The sequence below is a fragment of the Myotis myotis genome, unplaced genomic scaffold, assembly GCF_014108235.1.
Source record: "Myotis myotis isolate mMyoMyo1 unplaced genomic scaffold, mMyoMyo1.p scaffold_m19_p_12, whole genome shotgun sequence".
Taxonomy (NCBI): Eukaryota; Metazoa; Chordata; class Mammalia; order Chiroptera; family Vespertilionidae; genus Myotis; species Myotis myotis.
This window is the reverse complement of record NW_023416316.1, coordinates 23,771,466-23,794,105: the sequence shown is the minus strand read 5'-3', so window position 1 is coordinate 23,794,105 and position 22,640 is coordinate 23,771,466. Positions and strand designations below refer to the sequence as shown.

Below are 22,640 nucleotides of genomic sequence, written 5' to 3'. Positions count from 1 at the left end.
GAAGGTTGCTCAGGAAGGAAATATCAAATATGATCAGGCATTAAAAAGCTGAGTAGTGGGTAGTGCATTGGACTGGAAGCCAGGACTCCTGGGTTCTGCCCTCAGTTCTAATATGGATTTGCTGTGTGACCCTGAGCGGGTCTCTTGCCTCATCGGAAGTTCAGTTTCCTTCTTTGTAAAATGAGGAGGTTGGGTTTGGTGATATCTGAAGCTCCTTGTAATGCCAACACTCTGGGATTCTATAGAGTCCCATGGTGCGAAAGGTATTTCCTGGGAGCACGTATTTGTTGAGAACATTGCATTTACCTCACGGGTTTCTATTTACAAGTCACTGTTCTAGTACACCAGATGGGGCTCTAAAGAGTTCCCACTGCCTCTCAACCCCCAGTGTTTACTCCAAGAGAATAGCTCCTAGATCAAAAGATTTGGTTCAACCTTTCATGCTCAGTGACACTGAACACAAATGGAAGTTCCTTCCCAAAAAGCCGGGACCTGGAATCCAAGCATGAGTAACATTTCAGATTCCTTGCTTCCTTGCCATTATGTAATTTTAGGAGATGGTACCAACATTTCACCAAATATTATAGAGAAAGAATGTCCCTTCCCCCTCATTCTCTTCCTTACCCTCCCCTCCTATTTCATATTGTGTTAGCAGAAATTCTTGTTTAAAGTGCAGATTCCATGCCTCATTCCCAGCTATATTGGTTTGTCTTAGAAGAAGTCCACAAATCTGCATTTTAACTCATGCTCCAGTGATTCTGATGCCAGTGGTCTGAGGTCCAGGTTTTAAACTCTGAGATTGAGAGGTCGGTCCTTGTGTACCTCTGAGGAGGGATCTGTGGGAGAGACAGGGGGAATTACAACTGGAGTGCCAGTAATTGGCATCATTACAGCTAACCTGCTGGACGAAGGAGCCAAGCCAACGATGTGACTATCATCTGTTAGGCAGGCAGCATAGGATTAAGTAAATGATTAGCTCCATGTGGGCAAGCACTAGGCATGCTCTAGTCACCAAGTTTCCGCCAGTGCCTGGCTCTAGGAATGGCACATACCTCAGGAAATGGTGTTCAGGAAATACTTGACTAGTGAATGAATGAATGAAACTATGCATCCAAGAGACACAGTTATAGATATTAACTTGTTAGTGCAGTAGGCTGAAAGAGATAAAATATGTGGAAAGCAATTTGAAAATTAAAGGAAGGCTAAGATTAAAGATAGGACCACATAGAATTCAGAATTAATTACACCTAAGACTCGTCTTGCATACCAGGCATTGTGCATGATTTCAGATCCTGTATATTATTAATTCCCACAACAATCTTAGAAGGTAGCCACTAGAACTCCTGTTTATACATAAGGAAAAAGAAACCCAGAGAGAGTAAGGGAGCGCCCAAAGCCCCCCGGCTGAGTGGTGATGTCCAACTAGAAGTTCCAGGGCACCTTTCATGAGAGAAGTATGGGATACTTATGGACTGATATACACTCTCAGGACAGATTTAGAAATAGCCCGCTCAGCCCCACTGTGGAAAGCAGGTGAGCCCACAACAGAGACTGGCAGCTTTCCCAGGGATTGGTGCTCACTCAGGAAGTTAGCACAGACAAGTGGTGGTGGGTGTTCATCAAGGGTGTTTGGGCAGGTTTGACAGCACCACACTGGGTTGTGAACACTGTCTGGGTGCCATGCGTTATGATGTGATCCCATTGGATAGACTGAACAGACCTATTTAATGTGTTTCTACCCCCCAAACCCCCATGACTTTCTCTGGTAGGTCAAACACTGCTGAAGATAAGTTTGTGTTCTGCAATGGACTTGTCCTGCACCGACTTCAGTGCCTTCGTGGATTTGGGGAGTGGCTCGACTCCATTAAAGACTTTTCCTTAAGTTTGCAGAGCCTGAACCTTGATATCCAAGCCTTAGCATGCCTGTCAGCACTGAGCATGATCACAGGTAAGCACCACCCTGCTGTCACCCGAAGCGACCACATCCTCCTTTCTCTCTTTTCCTGTGTTAAGGTGGATTCTGGCTTTGGCTATCATACACACCAGAAAATTAGGAAAATGACTGCCACTGTTCTGAAATCTGCGACATTTTACTTAATTTAAACAAGAGACGTATATCTGCAACTTGTTGTCATGAACCTCCAGGTAGAGAGGGTTCCTATTGAGTTATCATTGTCAACAAGCCCAATATATGAACATCTAAATTTCCACAGGCGCTCTGTTGAGAGTTGCACTACTGCTTCAGGGTTATCTTCACAAGGGTTTCAAAGGAAAATTAGCTTATCCAGCCTGCTCCTGTGGGACTGAGGGCAAATCCTCCCCTCTCCTCAGTCCTTGGCTATTGACCTAAAGTAAAACCAAAGAGCTACACATGTAAAACACACCTCTATCTATTGATTTAAAACTTTGATTGGCAGGGGAGTGAGAGAATGGATACTTGTAAACAGCAAAAAATGGCTCAACTCAATAATTTTAAAAGTTAAGAAACAGGAGCATAAAACTTATTCAATTTCTATATTATGCCTTTCTGTCACTAGATGTCTTTCTCTTTCTATCTTTTGGGATATAAATGGCCCCAAGATGGAATGAGAGGTAAACAGGGAAAGGGAGAGGGAGAGGAAGAGGGAGAGGGAGAGGGAACTAGAAAGGCATATCGGGTAAGAGAGTAGATTTTATCTCCCTGGGGCTGGTCCTGAGACCCAAGGGCCCAGCTCCCTTTGTGTCTTGATACTTTAGAGTTTCCAGTGTGATCTCATCCTTCTTGGCCAGACTGGGGCCTGGTGAGGCAGTGGCAAGTGGAGGCTCCCTAAGAGGCTAGCCACACCCGGGGCTCACCTCCCATTCTTTTCATCAGACTGAAGCACAGCCTAGGCCCGTGGTTGGCAAACTGCGGCTCGCGAGCCACATGCGGCTCTTTGGCCCCTTGAGTGTGGCTCTTCCTAAGCCTTAGGAGTACCCTAATTAAGTTAATAACAATGTACCTACCTATATAGTTTAAGTTTAAAAAATTTGGCTCTCAAAAGACATTTCAATCGTCGTACTGTTGATATTTGGCTCTGTTGACTAATGAGTTTGCTGACCACTGGCCTAGGCTATTGGACTAAGAATTGAGGTTCAGATTTGATACCCTCTTGACTGTAGAAAACATGCTTTTCAGGCAGGTGATGAGTTTCACGGGGGACCAAATGCATCCTTTGGCAAGATGGGCCCTTCTTCCTGATCACCAGAGATGTGCATTGTTTCCATGCACCTTCTTGGGACCTCACTGTTAGCCAATGTGAGATATGTCTGAGTACCCTAAGATGCTAGGCTGGTTCATCACTGAACGATTTACATGGAGGCAAAGATAATTAAATGGCATGTGCTACAGTAGGAATCAGACACTAGCTTGTTCCCTCGGTATTCCAAGTGGAACTTCACCTCCTCCTGGTGGTCTTTGGTCTTGGCTGAGAAACTCCCTTCTTTTGATGGGACCTGACAGAGATTTCCAAGGGAGACATTAACACAACAAAAATAAAGGCAGTCTTAAAGGCTGTGGGCTCCATTTAAAGGACTTTCAAATGGCATATGGGAGCACCCGAAGAAAAATAAGCACATTCAAGGACAAGCATATCACTCCAGCAGGACTGTAATGAAATGGGTTCAAAGGCTGTCTTTCAACTAAAGCTCTTCAGCTCAGTTTCAAAACCATTCAGCTCTTCCTAGGACAGTTAAACATTCAAAACTGGGGAGTATGGATTTTAGTTAATTAAGAAAAAAAAACACAGAAACAAAATCTAGAGTCAGCCTTGGCTTTCTGTAAATAAACCCAGTGCATTGCCATATCTCTATGGAAATCAGCAAATCTCTGTAGTTAATCAACAAGTGTTCGCTGATCTAGGCACTCTGGCATGTCAGTGGGTTTTCAGAGATAATGTATGTGAAACAAGGTATTGAGTGCCATGGTGGGGATGAGGGAGTGGGTACAAAGTGCTGAGAGACCAAAGGTGGGGGGTGGTCTCTCAAAAGAGGTAACATGAGGTCTTCTCAAAAGAGGATACGATATCGCCAAACTAGAATGGAAGGAGCATGATTTCTAGGCACAAATAAAAATTTGCTAAAGCCATTGAAACTATGGCTGTTATAAGTTCCAGGATGGAAATCTCTAAAAAGAGTAGAGTGATGGGAAATGAGACTGCCATGCTAGGTAAGGATGGGGTCGGACATGAAGAACCTTTCACTCCTAGGTGAGAAGGTTGGAGTTTATCGTGAGAGCGGTGGGGAGCCACAGGAAAGTTCTGACCAGAGCAGCATCAGGTGAAAGCTTGCACTTTAGAAAGATCTGCCCTGGCAGTGGGTTTTGAGCACAAATTGTAGCAGAAAAGAGACTCCAAGGGAAAAGGCCAGTCCAGGTGTGGGAGCTGTAGTTTAAGAGGCGGGCCTGAAGTCTATGTCTTTGTTTGTTTGTTTGTTTGTTTTACTCTTTAAGTAAATATTAGTAGACAACTGTGAAGCCAGGAAGTCCCAAGCTGGAGAACATTGGACAGTTCAGTGCTGAGAATACAGAGTAGGGATTAGACAGTGATGGCGAACTCATTGTTTTGGTTGATTTTTCTTTGTTAAATGGCATTTAAATATATAAAATAAATATCAAAAATATAAGTCTTTGGTTTACTATGGTTGCAAATATCAAAAAATTTCTATATGTGACACGGCACCAGAGTTAAGTTAGGTTTTTTCAAAATACTGACACGTCGAGTTCAAAAGGTTCGCCATCACTGGATTAGGAGAAGATGGTGCCAGTCCTGTCTCTGCCTGCACTTTGCTGTGTGTCCTGTGGTTATGGCTGCTCAGCCCTCTGCCCATTGTGTGGAGACTTGCTCAGGAAGGAGGGAGCTCATACCAGTCTGTTATGGCAGACATAGCATGGACTTCGGCATCCAGCACCTCCCCCAGGTTTTAATCTGGGATCCCCTATTTAATAAGTAGGTGCCATTGAGTAATACGTTTTATTTCTCTGAACCTCAGTTTCCCTACCTGTTAAATGGGGAAAGCAACATGCATTCCATGAGGCAGCAGTAAGGATTACGTAAAATTAGGTTTGTGATGCAGCCAAACTGAATTCAGAATAGGCAGTCGATCCACCTGTGTTCCATTTTGGAGGGATGGTGACAGGGACTCCCTCAAATAGGCATATGCCTGTCCCTTCCCTTTGGGGTCCAAAAATCAGTCTCAGTGACATGAGGAAACTGGTGGTGGCTTTCGAAGGCAGTGTGTTTGGTGAAATTCTCCTTGGATGTTTGAGAGAGGCTCAAAAAAGGACAGTAATATTAAAGTAATTAAGCTGCACTTAAAAGAGGCCAAGTCTTTTATGGTGGAGTTCCAGGTCCTGCCCGCAGCCCTGCCAGCCTGTGCAGGGCGGGTTGTTTTAGGTGCTGTGGTTATAACGTAAGTCCCCCTTCTCCTCTTTCTGAACCTGACAGTAATCTTTTTGTGATTTGCTGGTTGGGAAGGAGTTTAAAATGTGTGAAAGCATCAGGAAGTGGCAGCAAAGACAATGCCTGGGAAACAGCAATGTGTCTTGTTGTGGATATTAATTTCATTTGAATATGGGTTCCCGTGAAATCTTGACTTCTGAATGAACTCCATTGATCAAAAAGGGTGATTGTGGGATATCAGTTGGGCTATTGGCATCAGAAAGCAGACAACCCAAAATTGTCTGTTCCTAAACCACAGTGAACTCATGAAAGGAAATGGGATCTTAAAAGTCAAACCCATCTTGCTTCCAGGAAAATTAAGAATCTGGACAGTATTGCTAGTTTGTACAAACATGGCTCTTTTTTTCTTTTTCTTCTTCTTCCTCCACCTCTCTCTATGTGACTGGTGGTGAGGTGGGGCAGGAAATGGTTTCTTTCAGATCACTCTTCCTCCGTACAGTGAAAGGGAGTTCCCCACAGTTGTGGTTGTGAAATGTTTTTAGGTCCCAATTCATCCACCCTACCCATTCCTTTTTGCCAGTGCCATATCCCTGTCCCAGGAGTAATGAAAGTGCTTAGCTTCTGATGTGACACCAGTGAGGTGATTGTGATTAGTAAATAAGAAGCCCCCCCAAATAGAAAGTTTGTGTGAAATTGTCAGTTTACAAGTATCCATTCATTAAACAAATATTGAGTGCTGTCTATATTTCAGGCACAGTGTCAGTCTCCAGGGTCGCAAAGATGAGCCATGCATGAATTCTGCTGTCAGAAAGTATATAGGTTACTAGGAAGTCATATCTGATTATGATGCAATGAACTCATCTATGGTGGTTAGTGCTCAGGTCCTTAAAAGGGACAGAGTCAGTGCAGGGGAAGTCCAGATTACTGCTAACATTTTGGGGGTGTAGAAAGTTGGAGGTGCTGATCATGAATGGCTTCCCAAGGAGGTGGTTTCTAGACATGGCAGTATATAGAGGAAGGACATCGCAAACCAAGGCAACAGCATAGCAAGGACATGAGAGTGGAACATTTCAGCGCATTTTGGGGAAAAGTGGAAATTGCTTTGAACATTTGTTAAACCACATATAAAATTTCATAGCAAGAAGAGAAAAAGAGGACAGGCTATTGTACTCAATGATTGTATGTCCTGGAGTGAGCATGAGAGTGAATCCACTGTGGGGCCTGGTCTCTGTGCTTCTGCCGTCTCCCATGCAGTAGGCCTGGTGCTGGAGGTGTGACCATGAGCAAACACAGTCCGTGCCCCCATGGAGCTTACATTTAAAGGAGGAGGCAGGCAATACTCATAAATATCTGATTTCAATCTGTCTATCCTTCAGAGGAAAAAAATAGAAAAAATAATCTAGACTGAGAGTAAAAGGGAAAAACTTCCTTGGAAAAAATGTGATCTGTGATTTAAGAATGAGTAGATTTTCACTAGGTGAAGTTGAAATCTCTCTCCTCTCTCCTCTTCTTCCGTGCCTCCCCTTCTTCTCTCTCTTAGCAGAGATGTCTGTGGCATGGATAGCTAAATCCCCAGTAATCCAGCAGTGTCCTTAGGAACCATACAGGTTAGAAGTGTGATCTGTGGTCTGTTTTGTTCACGGCTCTGACCCCAGTGGCTATAAATAAGTCCTCCATAAATATTTGTTGAAAGAAGTAATTAATCAATTAGTTAATGAGGTACACAACGTGTAGGAGGGAGTTACAGGGAGGCTGAACGAGGAGGGACAGTCTAACATAATGTTCAAGGCAGCCTGGTATTTCTGGACTTGGAGTGAAAGAAATTAACCACTTGTTCATTTTGACCATGGGCAAGTTACTTAACTCCCTGAGCCTTACCTGATCTATTAAATAAAGATCATGTGTGTCCTGCCTAATTCAAAGGGTTATTGTGAGGGTGTGATAAAATAATCTAGGTAAAAGTGTTGTAGAAAGTGCTCTCAAATCTACAGGGGCGGGCAAAAGTAGGTTTACAGTTGTGAGTATGCAAAAGAGAGTTTATTCTTGTATTATTATTAATTATTTCATTATTTTCCATACGAACAACTGTAAACCTACTTTTATTCACCCCTGTATTTTGGTTATCAGGTGAAATAGTGAACTCCTAGTCGAGCTGGTGCCCAGCAGTCTCTGTAGTATCTCGTAGTGGAGATTCTTATCTGAGGTGGGAGTTTGAACTAAATGACTCAAATTGGTTTGGTTCTGACACATAAATTCGTTACTTAACCATTTCTAGAAGTTGTATTTTAAAGTTCTGACTGCATAAAGCTGAGTTAGAATACTGAAGTATTGGATAAAAATGATGGAGATCAAAATGCAAGAAACACCAAGAAGCTTGATTTGTTTAATGGTGGACAAAGATCTTAAACTAAAACCTGTGTATAATTCCTAGGGAAGGGGGAAATTTGAATGTCTGATTTCCTCCTGAATTAGTGAACTCTCCGAATATCAGCTCTGCAGCCATGTTTACCAAGCTGCGAGAAGAAAGGGGGTCCCTTAAGCTAAAATGTCAGTGATTGGGGTTTTGAGGAATTTCAAATTACTAGGAAGCGCCTAGACACTTAGTGACTCCCTAGTGATTTGAAAACCTTGCTGGCTGCTGGCAGTAGTTTGCATGGAGACTGAATTTTGTCTCAGCCCTTTTGAAAAAGTAAAGAAGCCACAAATCCAGTAGCTGTTCAGAACAACAAAGGAGGTGCCTCTGGCTTCTAACAGGAGTGTCTGAATTCCTCAAGGAATTCCAGGCCTAGGGCTGATCCAGCTGGCAGGAGGTATCGATCTCCACTTGAATTCACTGAATAAATAATGGTTGCCATAGTTATTGAGCAGTCACCACTGGTTGGAGAGCAGGGAGAACTCCGAGGCACCTTTTGTGAGTTTGGCCATGAGAAAGTCTAGTTACAGGGCTCCATAATCAACTCTCTCCCGAAATCCAGCCATCAACATCGCTCAGTTTCTTTATGAATATGGTATTTTGAATATAATTCAAGACATGAGGCGTGGAAAAGGAAAGCTTAAATCAATGGGTTGGTATTTTATTCTGGGAGAAGCACCTCTCTCTGGGCTCTGAACCTAATCTGAGACGGCTCAGTATTAATAGAATGTACTGTCAGCAAGATGATTGTGTGATCAGGATGCAGCTAGGAGAGGGCTTCACAAAGGATCGAATCCCCGTTTGTTCTACTTTAACATTGTTTGTTAGACAAATAACATTAGCCTGGAAATTTAAAAAAAAAAAAAAAAAAAGGTAAGAGTTATCTGACAATCTCATAAATATTTTCACTTTTTCGTTTTCTTTCATACTTCTCTAGATGAAGAAATTTTTCTTTTCCTCGGAAAAGAAATTTTTACATAGATGTAATCACATCTTAGAGACCATTTCATATTCTTTTCTCTTTCTAATGTGCTGTTATGTATTTTTCCATGTTGCTTCATAACGTTAGCATTTGTCCTTTCTGATGTCTATAGAACCTTCCATTACGTGGACATACTATTTTTTACTTAATGGTTCCTCTGTTCTTCCACCCTTTATCTTTTCCTAGTTTTTAAAATAGATAATTCTTATCCAAAATATCTTCATGCATACAGTTTTATTCTGTTGAGTTTTTCTTTCAGATAAATTCCCGTGAGTGGGATTACTTGGTCAGAGGCAACGAACATGTTATAGCTCTTGAAATATAATGCCAAATTTGCACACTGTTTTTGTTTTTATTTTGTGTTTTTTGTTTTTTTTTGCTTTGGAGGGCAAATAAAACTTTTAGGCAGAACACTATTGCAGGCTGGATTACTCTTGAAGTTCACTCTTGAGTGCATGTATTGAGTAAAGGTAAACCATGGGGACAGATTTGCCTCTCAACTGATTTGCTAGTTTCCTGGAGAAAGCAAAATTATACACTGCAAAGCTTGGGAATTAGGGGACTTATTGTTTTGTTTTGTTTTGTTTTTGACTATATCATTTGTCACATGTCAGGCATTGTCTTAGATTTACAATCCATTGAGATGCTGCTGGCAATGTCCATGGTTGGACCTGAATATAATTTTAACACCTCAAAGCTGGAAGGGACCTTAGAGGTCATTAAGCCCAACCTCCTCCTTTTAAGATGGGCCCTAGAAAGGGAAAAACTCAAACACGACTAGCCAAGCTGGGGAAGAAGGCAGATCTCCTGGTCCCCAGGCCTCCTTTAATTTAGGGCAAGAGAGGAAGAAAAAAAAATGTCTGGAGAGTTGCTTCATTTTTCTGATGACTTATGCTTTAAGAAAGTAACTTTTGTAACAAAAATATTCCCAACTAAAAACATTAATGTTGGGAAAATTAGAAACTCAAACATGATTTCCAACTGGATGGATGTTTTTCATCTCTCACAAATTATTATTTTACATGTAAATGTACTGAGAGATGAAAACTTTGACTGAGATAACTGGGGCCAAGGTCTTCCCAGAAACCCTGAATTAGGTATGTTATCATCTTCATATTATAAGGAAACCAGGGCTGAAAGGTTAAGGGACTTATTCAAGGGCACACAGTGAGTGACAGACTGGGATTCAAAGAACGACCTCTAAGAGGGAGGGCACTTTGTAAAATGCCATCTCAACTGGCAGAACCGGACACAGGCCTTGCTTAGGGATTCACAGTTTCTTAAGATGGAACTGCCTCCTAAACGCGTCCTTTTCTATGCCTCTGCAGAACGACATGGGTTGAAAGAACCAAAGAGAGTGGAAGAGCTATGCAACAAGATCACGAGCAGCTTAAAAGACCACCAGAGTAAGGGGCAGGCCTTGGAGCCCACGGAGCCCAAGGTCCTGGGCGCCCTGGTAGAACTGCGGAAGATCTGCACCCTGGGTCTCCAGCGCATCTTCTACCTGAAGCTGGAAGACTTGGTGTCTCCACCTTCCATCATCGACAAGCTCTTCCTGGACACCCTGCCTTTCTGAGGAGGAGGAGCCTGAGCAGGGAGCCGCCTCATCTGCTAGCGCCTGCTTGCTACGCAGCAGAGGGAGGGGTCTGGACACCTACCATTCCTGTCCTTCCTTAAGAGAAAAAGCAGCTCCTGACAAAATGAAAGACTTTTTTTTTTTTTTCTGGCACTTTTCCTTACAACCTAAAGCCAGAAAACTTGCAGAGTATTGTGTTGGGGTTGTGTTTTATATTTAGGCTTGGGTTTGGGGTGGGGAGGGGGGTTATAGTTCATGAGGGTTTTCTAAGAAACTGCTAACCAAGCACTTTTGGATGATGCTATCCCAGCAGGGGGAAAACAAAAAAGGATAATATAACTGTTTGAAAACTGTTTCTGGGGAAGACAATTATAGTTGCTTTGTATTTAAAAACAAGAACAGCCACAGGTTGTTCGCCGGGGTAGGACCTGTCTTGAGCTGATCGCTTTTAGAATATACTTCCTGTATCAAGGGTACGTATGTGGTGCAAACAAGGCAGAAATTCCCTCGTCTTAATTTCTTTCTTCCTTTATTTTAACAAATGGTGAAAGATGGACGATAACCTATCAATCAGACATAGCAAAATGATAATGGCTGTTCGCTTCCATATACAAGTGCAATTTTTAAACTGCTGTCTTACTAAGTCTTGTCTATTAACTCTCCTTTATTTTATACAGAAATAAAAAGGAGGCAAGTTAGCAAAGGACAAGTGCTAATTTCCTAGCACAGGTTTTTGTCCACCTGCCCTATAGACCCCTTCTGAGGTATGGTCCATCCAAGATTTCGGGCCATTCTTACGGATCCAGATCCCTGCCCTGACTGTCCAGCTGTCCCGAAGGGGGCTCAGGTTATAAGATGGATTACGTACAACTGTTTTGGTTGTGTTCTATCAACCCATCCAGAGTTTCCTAAACTTCCTTCAGTTATAGCAACTGACTGACACAGTCACGCAGAAGCCCAGCCGCGTTTAGTGAATCTCAAGTGTTTGGTTCCTAGGTAAGAACATGCAAAAAATAGGAACTGGATCATACAGGGTACACACCAGGGGTAATAAGGTTTTTAATATATACAATTTAATTTTTGTTATCAGTTACAGAGACAATTATGGAGAGTAAGCAAGTCTTATTTTTTAAAAAGTAGTATGAATGTGAGTACTAGGAAGGATTAATGGGCTGCGTTTCAACATTCCGTGTTCGTACTCCCTTTTGTATGTTTATACTGTTAATGCCATATTACTATGAGATAATTTGTTGCATAGTGTTCTTATTTGTATAAACATTTGTATGCACGTTATATTGTAATAGCTTTGCCTGTATTTATTGCAAGACCACCAGCTCCTGGAAGCTGAGTTACAGAGTACTTAAATGGGGTGTTCACAGTGACTTGGATACGCCAACTAGAAATTAAATAAGCAAATATATATAAATATAGGTTACATATATATATTTATAATGTGTCTTTTTATTAACCATTTGTACAATAAATGTTACTTCCCATGCAGTTATTTTATGGTTCATTTGCAGTGACTTTTAAGGCAGTACTGTTTAGCACTTTGATATTAAAATTTTGCTTATGTTTTGCTAAATTCAAATATAATGTTTGAAGATTTCTAGGTCTAAAAGTCTTTATATTATATATTCTGTATCAAGTCAAAATATGTTTGGCCATTTTGCTAAGAAACAAACTTTGAATGTCAAACTGATGTCACAGTAGTTTTTGTTAGCTCTGAGTCATTTTTGCTTTTTAAAGGAAAAGTAACAAAACTATGCTGTTTATATTGTCATTAAATTATACAATCAAACAAATGCCAAATGAATTGCCTAACTGCTGCAAAGAGGAACCCAGACAGCAAACCGTATATGTTTTTTTTCCAAGAGTCATTCTGATAGTTGATCATATATTATGTTTGTGTGAGCTTTTATGAAAGATTATTATTTTTATATCAAGATGATAGCATCTGGAATGTTAGGATCTTGGAATGTTAAAACTTGGAAGGGGCCTGACTTGTCAGCTAGTCCACCCAACCCCAAAATTCACAGAGGAGAAAACAGACCCAGCAAAGGGTAAAGAGTTACCCAGGTCAAAGAGCTAGTACCAGAATCAAGTCTAGGACCTAAGTCTCTTTTCCATAGTCTTTTTACTCAACTTACTGCATCTATAGGAAAACAGGCTTTTTAAACTAACCAGAAATACTTACATTTTACCTAATAATAACCATGAGTAAAGTAGTACTTTTGCATTAATTTTTTCAGCTTATATGCGAACATAATAAACATTATTCAATATCAGGAAAGCTAACATTTCATATAAGGTAGCTTCAGACCAAATTCAAGTTGAATTTGAATGAGTTAGAAGTACTGTGCATACATAATCCTTTCGTGCACCATTAGTATTGGAAAGTCAGTCCTTGTTTTTTTGTCATGTCTGAAAAAGAAAAGAAAAAAAACACACACACAGAGCTCTAGAGAAATGCTGTTACTTTTTATTTTTACACCCATCAGATTTAAGGAAAAAGACCTTTTAACCGTAGTATCGATTGGTTGGAAGCAATGAAGAAGATTTTTAGTGATATGCCCAGACACTTAGTGCTGAAAATAAAGATTATAGCCAGTGTTCTTCTGTCTTCCATAGTCATTGCAACTATGAGAGCCTTGGGAGGCTCCCACACCATCTATCAATTCAAGTCTCTTTTTTTGTCTTCATGTGGACACACAAGTGTATACAGAGTGGATGACCGAACTAGCTCAGAAGAGGACAGCAAGAATTAAAGCAGGTGATTCCTCCCTTGGGAAAGAGCTCTCTCTCGGCGTGAACAGGCCTCCTGTGGGCGGAAGTCAGGAATCCACCAGCTGTTAGTGGAGAGTGCCTTGCTTTCGTTTCAGACAGCAGAGTTTTCCAGAGGTCCTCTGCTCCTCAAACAGCGTTGCTCTTTAGTATGTGTTAACCTGTGGTTTGAAATTAATGCTCTTGTACATTAACAATGTAAATTTAAATGATTAAATTAAATTACATTTTATCAGTGGCTACTGGTGTGTTGAATAAGCATGCTTCATTTACCAGTATTTCCTTAATCATCTATATACTAGCATTTGCTGTGAACTCTTAAATACATCCCCAAATTGATTTTTTTAAAAGGCTTACTAATGCTGAAAAATTAATAGACATTCCAATTGGAAATATATTAAACCTCACTGATTGGGAAGAAGAACGGTCTAAATTCGATAACCATTTATTGACTATTTCCTGCAGGCAAAGCACTGTTGGGTGCTTTGAGGAGATACAAATGCACAGTTGTATGAAACTGTTTTTTTGTTTCAATTGTACATAACTTAAATGGAGCTAACAATTTATTGTCTAAGTGTATTCTTTAGGGGTATGGAGGATGTGTTTCCATATCAAGATGATGGGATATCAATTGTTTGTGAATCAGAATTTACAAGAATAAGGTTAGAGTTCTCAAAGATCGATTGGTACTCTGCCTTTTTGCGGGAGCCATTACTACTACATTGCTAGACACCCCTCTCTGTGGGCCACGCAAATGCAACTTTCATTCAACTCTACCCCACACAGCACATACTGAGTTAGTGCAAACACATTTTTCTGTGTTTTGATGGTTCGAAAAGAGAAATGTAGAGCTCTCGTGATTTACTTCATCCGTTTATGCATAAAGCATTTTCTGTGACATCTAAGTGCCATGTGTGGCCTAAAAGCCAAACAAAACATCTTTCTGCTGCTCAGCAGTACTTTCATTTCCTCAGCAATAAGATGTGATCAGTAAGAAAAAATGAGAGATAATGAAGCATCATCTTGCATATGAATTTAAATATAGGGGCTTGGCAAAAAGAAAAAGAAAGGACGCTAGGGGCAAAAGTTTGGTTTTGAATGGGTAGAGAGGCAAGAAGGTCGGGACTAAATAAGGGGTACTTGCCTGTAGTTGAATTTTCATAAGTTAAATACACAAAGATAATACAAGACACTAAATGTTGACTTCTTTAAAAATTGTGGTAAGTCCAGCCACGGTGGCTCAGTGGTTGTGTCGACCTATGAACCAGGAAGTCATGGTTCGATTCCCAGTCAGGGCACGTGGCCCAGTTTGCAGGCTCAATTACCAATAGGGGGTGTGTAGGTGGCAGCCAATCAATGATTCTCTCTCATCGTTGATGTTTCTATCTCTCTGAAATCAAATTTTAAAATATATTAAAAATTGTGTTGCCCTGACTGGTTTGGCTCAGTGGATGGAGCGTCGGCCTGTGGACTGAAGGGTCCCGGGTTCGATTCCGGTCAAGGGCATGTACCTTAGTTGCGGGCACATTCCCAGTGGGGGTGTGCAGGAGGCAGCTGATCAATGTTTCTCTCTCATCAATGTTTCTAACTCTCTATCCCTCTCCCATCCTCTCTGTAAAAAATCAATAAAATATATTTTTAAAAAAAAATTGTGGTAAAATACACATAACACCATCTTCACCATTTATTTTTTAAATATATTTTATTGATTTTTTACAGAGAGGAAGGGAGAGAGATAGAGAGTTAGAAACATCGATCAGCTGCCTCCTGCACATCTCCCACTGGGGATGTGCCCGCAACCCAGGTACATGCCCTTGACCGGAATCGAACCTGGGACCCTTGAGTCTGCAGGCCGACGCTCTATCCACTGAGCCAAACCGGCTTCGGCTTCACCATTTTTAAGTATATGGTTCAGGGATGTCGAACACATTCACCAATGTTAACCAATCTTCAGAACTCTTCATCTTGCAAAACTGAGACACCTACAGTCTTTGTGCGAACATGTTTCATTTCTTTAGAGTAAATACATAGGAGTAGAATCACTGGGTAGGTTTAACTTTACAAAAAGCTGCCATGCCTTTTTTACGTAGAAATAGAATATTTGGCCACACACATGGCCACTCAGGACACACATGGCCACTCAGGATAAACATGTTTCTCTCATACTTCCGTGCAGCCAGGGGTGGGATATAAGTGACATTGTCATCTGGGTACTATGTCCTATATACCTCTCTCCTTCCAGGTGGCATCTGACAGCAGACTTCTAGAGACATTATTATTGCCTGGCCCCAAAAAGTGTCTCTGTGGGTAGAAATTTCAACTTGGAGAAGAATCAAGAGTAGTATCATGATAGGTGATATTTTAGGATGGCTCGTGATAGCCCTGGTCTTGGACTATGCCTGATTTATACTGTAACTCACATTAGCTGAGGCCTCTGTTCTTTAGGATCTAGAAGGATTGTTTTGAACTCCCTATTCCACAAATAGGGAGGTCCAAAGACCTCCTCGCGATATCTTCAAATTCTGCCAATTTTTACATTAGCCCTGGCTTTGAGGTGCCACTTCTGTTTGCTTAGCTCTGTTAATGAACTGTCTTGCTGTACTTCTTTCTGGTATCATCCCTATTTCTGGAAGTACAACTTGGATCTTTCCTTAATTTCCACCTCAAAATCATACATAAGACTTTCCCAAGTTCTAGAAACCTATCTACCTGGTGTCATTCACCTATTCTTACTCTTCCCTCTCCATCTTCTATCTGGAACATGAATGCTACTTAGACTATAGAGATAAGGGTACCTCCTCTAGGAACTGCGGAAAAATAATTTGGAAGGAATCCAGGTCCCTGAGTTTTGTGGAGAAGAGCTACCCCTTTAAGTCTTGGGTTTCTTATATTAAACTTTTCATGAGAAAGAAACTCCTTGTTTAAATCACTGTTATTTAGAGTGTTTCCATTATTGAAAGCTGAACTAAAATCCCAACTAAGATACACAGGACATAAGAAAAACAGCCCATATGCAGCATAGGTTTTTTTGTTGTTGTTTTTTTAAAGTGCCAGGAGTATTAAGGATAATGACTCAGTGCGAATCAGTCATATTTTGAGCCTACCAAAAAAAAAAACAAAAAACCAACCAAACAAAAAAACAAAACTCAAAGACACTTGGGTCACAATTATTTGTTCATTTATTAATTCCTTGATTCATTCACCTTTGGACTAGGTCCTGTTTTTCTGCTTCTTCGTAACCTCATAGACCAGATGCAGCCTGCCCCCTCATGGTCGTAATTCTCTCTGTTTTGTGGTTCTTCTCTTATCACTATCTAATTTCACTTTTGCCACTCACCACCTTATTCAGTATTTTCCAATTCCTATTCCTGAGAGAGAAAATGTAATCGGTCCAGCTCAATTTTTCATGCCAGGCCAAGTGAGATCCCTGAACAATCTGTGGATTTGGTGCCCTGGGGTCATGGCTGGTCCAATCAGCTGTGATTGAGGAAGAACATGCATTGACCCTTCGGAAAATATTATAACTTGAATAGTTTCTGTTTGTAGGGGCTGTGATTATATTGTCGCTGTGACTAATATGTCTAGTATAGTAGGAAGCTTGACTTGCTCATGGGGCCAATTGTAGAGGGCAGTTTTGGTAGAATCATTCTTTCTCAATCTCTTAAGTGCCTAGCACAGCGGTTCTTAACCTGTGGATCGCGACCCCTTTGGGGGTCGAATGACTCTTTCGTAGGGGTCACCTAAGACCATTGGAAAGCACATATATAATTACATATTGTTTTCTTGATTAATCACTATGCTTTAATTATGTTCAATTTGTAACAATGAAAATACATCCTGCATATCAGATATTTACATTACGATTCATAACAGTAGCAAAATTACAGTTACGAAGTAGCATCGAAAATAATTTTATGGTTGGGGGTCACCACAACATGAGGAACTGTATTAAAGAGTCATGGCATTAGGAAGGTTGAGAACCACTGGCCTAGCATAATGCTTGGTTCCCTGAAACCCTTAGAAAATGCTTGTTGAGTAAATTCAAGTTAATATTTATTGATGGGGGTGGGAGATGGGAAACATACCAAATTCTCAAGAGATAGACTATGTCATGATTTCCAAAGTTGGTATCTATCTAGAGCCAAAGTGTCTAGTTTCATATTTTTCTGAACTTCAATGCAAAAAAAAAAAAAAGATAGAGTGAAAATTAGCACAACCTCAAGCAAGGTTTGTTTTTTCCTTTCCTTTAGAAAGCAGCTGTCAGTTTAACTTATCCCAAAATACTGTCAGTGATGAGCATGACTGAAAATGCATTTTATCTGTAATTAGAGAGATTACATTAAACACTATTATTTGCAGACACACATTGAATTAACCCTAATCGAGGCTAGCAAATAGTAGAGCCTGCCTATTTTTTGCCTCAAAAATTTTAGAAAATTGTGACAGTTGACACACGAGGGACGATGCTGACGATATTTCTTTCCATCAAACGCCAGACAGTAATTGTAATTGCCTTTAAAAATATTTTAAGCAGTTTCTTTAGTAAATCAGAACTTGCCACAAATCATTGCTGATAGTTTCTAAACATGGGGTTGTTGACTGTGCATTCCAATATGAGTTTAATGAATTGATTTTCTAAGGAATTTAACTTTGCATCTGTTTTCAGGTATAATTAATTCACTGTGGTTAATGTGATTAGCATGGATATCAGTGGATTATACATGATCCCCTTTATTTATTCACTTATTTTTAATCTGCCATACTGTCCATTGGGAAATTATGTAAGTTTTGGGGGGAACATCTTGCTAGTAGCTTTGATCACATTGGATTTCTGCAAAGCAGAATCCTGGCAGGAATTCACTGATTATTCACAGACTGTGAATCAATGTACTCTTGTTTGAGGGACCTATTAAAGTTTACACAGTCCCTGTATTTAAAGAGTTTATAATCCAGAGGGGAAGGTTAGACATTGTAAGTCATTGTAAGAAAAAAAAAAAAATGGCTATACCCAGATTCTTCTTCCTCTGAGCACCTACCTCTCCTCTCCTCTGCTCTCCTTAAATAATGCTATTACCTAGGGGGTGTCAATGGCCTGCCTCTCCTCTAATACTTCCCACTATCCTGGGTAGTCTTATTCATGGCTTCAACCACCACTTTTGAATCTCTATCTCTTACTTGGTCCTTATCTCTGAGCTCCCAACCTGGAGGTTCCAGATGCCTCCAGATATCTTCACCTGTATATCCCACAGGTACTTCCAGTTTAACTTACCAAACCCAAGTCTGTGATCTCCATCCAAAGTTGCCCCTCCTGTCTCCCAATCTCTGCAAGTAGTTCCTGTATTCACCCAGTTGCCCAAGCCAGAGATTTTCAACTGGTGTGCTCCAAGAATTTTTAAAACATGTAATACTTGACTATTTAGTCAGAGGCCCTGACCTCTTTTCCCTTAGATCCGTGGTCGGCAAACTGCGGCTCACGAGCCACATGCAGCTCTTTGGCCCCTTGAGTGTGCTCCTCCACAAAATACCACGTGTGGGCGCGCATATAGTGCGATTGACACTTCGTGGCCCATGCGCAGAAGTCGGTTTTCGGCCTGGGTGAGTCTATTTTGAAGAAGTACTGTTGATATTTGGCTCTGTTGACTACTGAGTTTGCTGACCACTGCCTTAGATTGTCTAATTTTAAAGAATGACAACAGCCAGACTGATGTGTCTCAGTGGTTGAGCGTCAACCTGTGAACCAAGAGGTCATAGTTCAATTCCCGGTCAGGGCACATGCCTGGGTTGTGGGCTCAATTCCCAGTGTGGGTAGTGCAGGAGGCAGCCAATCGATGATTTTCTCTCATTATTGATATTTCTATCTCTTTCTTCTTCTCCCTTCCTCTCTAAAATAGGTAAAAATATACTTTAAAAAAATAAAATAATAATAAAAAAAAAACGACAACAGCCAACACAACAATATCTATCCAGTGTAAATGAATCAAAATTATTCCTATTTATTTTGCCAGATTGGCAAAAATGTATATTTTTTAGTGTGCCAAAGAATTTCAGTAATTAAGTTTATGTGTGACAGGAGATGAAAAAGGCTAAAAATCGCTAATCCAAGCTAAACTATTGTTGTGGGTCTCAGAACACAAAGGTACTCATTTATTCTCTGTGGTTTTCAAAATTTAATGTTCATGTTTAATGTTCACTGGGATCATCCAGAAACCTATTTAAAACAGTTTTCTGAGACTCATGCTTAGAAATTCTGATTTGGCCATCTGAAGTGGGGCCCATGAGTGACACCAATGCTATTGGGCCAGGGACCACATTTTGAGGAAAACTGCCCTAGAGCAGTGGTTCCCAACCTTTGTTTGGCCATGCCTCACCTAAGCATCTCTAAAAGCCCAATGCCCTCCCTGTGACATATAATTCTTATTATTCAAAAAGTAAACTCCTATTCACGTGGAAGAAGCCTAAAAAGCCATTAACTTGGTCTAAATAAACTTCCAAAGAACATGGCATCCATGAAAGAGAAAAATAAGAGAACGAAAGGACAGTTGAAGTACTGAGGAAGAAATCACTAAGAAATTGTTTAAAAATAATAATAATATGAAGTGATATGAAAAAATAGCAAATAAAGTTTGAAAACATGTAATAGAGGACTGAAATGCATAAATATGTCACAATGTATATTTATATACTATATGAGGCACCGAGAACCATAAGAAATGCAAAAAAATCACTGTTAACTCATTCTTGAATCGCCCCCCTTAAAAATCAAATTGCCCTCCTGTGGGGCATGTGTCCCTCATTGGGAATCACTGCCCTAGAGAATGAAAAGAACTCACGCACATTTCTATGACTATGTGAGTAATCATTGGCAAAGAGTGAACACCCAGGAAGCAAATCTCTTTCACATCAGCCAGAGGCAATATGAATTAATGAAACAGCATGTGACGTATATATTTCTTCCATCAACTGTGTATGGAGTGCCTACCCGCTGTTAGGCACAGTGCAAGGCACCGAGCTAGGCTCTGAGATACAGTGCTGAGTAAAACTAAGACATAATCCATGTTTTAACAGGTCAACTCGGGCAGTTCATTGAAACCTAGATGTCTCGTCTGTAAAATGGGGATAAAATGGCACTGTGTTGACTTTAGATACCAAATAGAGGACTCTATTAACTGCCTAGTTCAGCACCTTCCATGTTGATTCTCAATAAGGGTACTTAATCAATAGTAATTAGTTCTTTTATGTTAGAAGTAACCACTCTAAAATGCTATCAGTTATTAGTTGTCACAAAAAAATATTACTTGTCATTATTTTTAGCATTATTTCATAAACTCTCTCAATGAGCAAGAGAGTAGTTGTCTAGGCATTAACAATATGAGAAAAGACCCCAAACAACTGAAGACATAGAGGAGCTTTCATGGTCATAGAGCCCAGAGTTTCTTTCTTTCTTTAAGATTATTGGGCCTTAAGTGTTAATAATAGTTTCCCCCAAAAAACAGACTCTTCCACATTGGCACACTGTTTGATTAATTGTAATTCTTCCAGATAAATTGGAGTTGGCTCAGGAGCCAAGAGAAACTAAAGAATCTGATCATTCTTACTAGATTCTAGGATTTCAAGTGTCACCTTGCCTGAAAGGAAGTGGCTATGGAGATAAAAAGAAAACTCCTATTTATTATTAAAGGCTAAATGAGGGACAGCCAAACAATGGAATGCTATTGAGCTTTGGAAATGATATTGATTTGAATGTACTGATACAGAAAAAAATGGCAAAGACAGCAGTATGTGTCATTTTGATTTTTAAAAAGATTATAGGCTTGTCCTCGCCTAGTGGCTCAGTCTGTTGGAGTGTCGCCCCATACACCAAAAAGGTTGCGGGTTCAATTCCCAGTCAGGGCACATTAGGTTGCAGGTTTGATCCCAGTCAGAGTGCCTCTCACAGTGATATTTCTCTCTGTGTGTCTCTGTCTCTCTCTCTCTGTCTCTACATTCCTCTCTCTCTAAAATCAATAAACATATCCTTGGGTGAGAATCTAAAAAAAGATTATAGGCTTATTTATGGGTCTCTATATAGAAAAAAGTCTGAAAATCTGTACTCTTATTTATTTGTCAAATGATTATGATTAAACTCCAAAAAGATTAATCTATATTTTCTAGATTTTATTCAATGACTGTATGTGATTTAAAAAGCATTTAGAAAAGAGAGGTAGGCAGAGGTCCTCAAACTTTTTAAACAGGGGGCCAGTTCACTGTCCCTCAGACCGTTGGAGGGCCAGACTATAGTTTAAAAAAAACTATGAACAAATTCCTATGCACACTGCACATATCTTATTTTGAAGTAAAAAAAACAAATGTTTTCGGAGGGCCGCATGTGGCCCACGGGCCGTAGTTTGAGGACCCCTGGAGGTAGAGAATGAGTCCAGAGGTCCTACAAGGGAAAAATAAACCCATGGAAGCCCTCAGGCAATGTTTCTCAATCTGGATGCATAGTAGTATCACCTGTGGAGTTTTAACAACATCTCAATAACCAGGCTGCCCCAAGACCAATTAAATAAAAATCTCTGGGGCTAGAAGCCCAGCTTCAATAGTGTTCAGAGCTCCCAAGTATTTTCGATGTGTAGCCAAGGTTGAGAACCACTGTCCCAGGAGACCTTCTACATTTCCTTGCACTTGGTAGGCCATGGGTCCCCACAACCAAGGGAGGCCCCAAGAGAAACTTCGTGTTCCTCGGCCCCCAATATCAACATGACTTTATTCATATTTCAGAATATTTTAGAAATGGACCAGGGCTAGAAATTACTTTGGCCACTAGATGGATTTAAGAAGAAATGGCGGGCCTAGCTGGTTTGTCTCAGTGGATAGAGCATTGGCCTGTGGACTGAAGGGTCCTGGGTCCAATTCTGGTCAAGGGCACATGCCCAGATTGAGGGCTCGATCCCCAGTAGGGGTCATGCAGGAGGCAGCCAATCAATGATTGATGTTCCTATCTCTCTCTCTTTCCCTCTCCCTGCCTCTCTGAAATCAATAAAATATATATTTTTAAAAAGAAGAAGAAGAAGAGGAGGAGGAGGAGGAGGAGGAAGAGGAGGAAGAGGAAGAGGGGGGGAACAGGATGCCAGTTAGAATATCTGGGTTCTTTGTGTCATCTAAGAGCTAGTTGCTCTTCTCTGAGCCTCAGGATCCGCACACCTCTTGCTGTTAGGATTAAATTAACTAAAATCCATGAAAAGAGTTTTGCAAAATGTAAATTACTATATAAGTATTATTATTTTTAGTATTTTATAACTAATAGCATGAAGAATGTGCTCAGAGAAAGATGATATCTGAGGAAAACACAAGAAAGATGGACTTACTCCCCTATAGGAGACCTCAGCCTCAGGATGGACAGGGAGACCAAAGCTCAACAAGAGGGATAAATCTGTGAGCTGATAGCAAAAGCAACCTGACAGGCCAAACATGAAACACTTCTTTCTC

General features: G+C 40.6%; 2 protein-coding genes across 9 annotated transcripts in view; one reads left to right on the top strand and one right to left on the bottom strand.

Annotated features, from left to right (window-relative positions):
- Window positions 1-13,410, top strand: part of NR4A3 (nuclear receptor subfamily 4 group A member 3) — a 36,081-nt gene extending 22,671 nt beyond the window's left edge. For 7 of the 8 annotated variants that reach the window (XM_036330211.1, XM_036330210.1, XM_036330206.1 and 4 more), the window contains 2 exons: window positions 1,770-1,948; window positions 10,141-13,410. In XM_036330211.1, coding sequence (XP_036186104.1) covers window positions 1,770-1,948; window positions 10,141-10,388 — 427 coding nt within the window. In that variant the 3' untranslated portion in view covers window positions 10,389-13,410. The remainder of the gene's footprint in view (window positions 1-1,769; window positions 1,949-10,140) is intronic. The other variant, XM_036330213.1, reaches the window with a different exon arrangement.
- Window positions 12,849-22,640, bottom strand: part of LOC118667707 (cleavage and polyadenylation specificity factor subunit 6-like) — a 32,557-nt gene continuing 22,765 nt past the window's right edge. Inside the window, exon 4 of the mRNA XM_036331485.1 lies at window positions 12,849-13,333. Within this exon, the coding sequence (XP_036187378.1) occupies window positions 13,267-13,333 (67 nt within the window). The 3' untranslated portion in view covers window positions 12,849-13,266. The remainder of the gene's footprint in view (window positions 13,334-22,640) is intronic.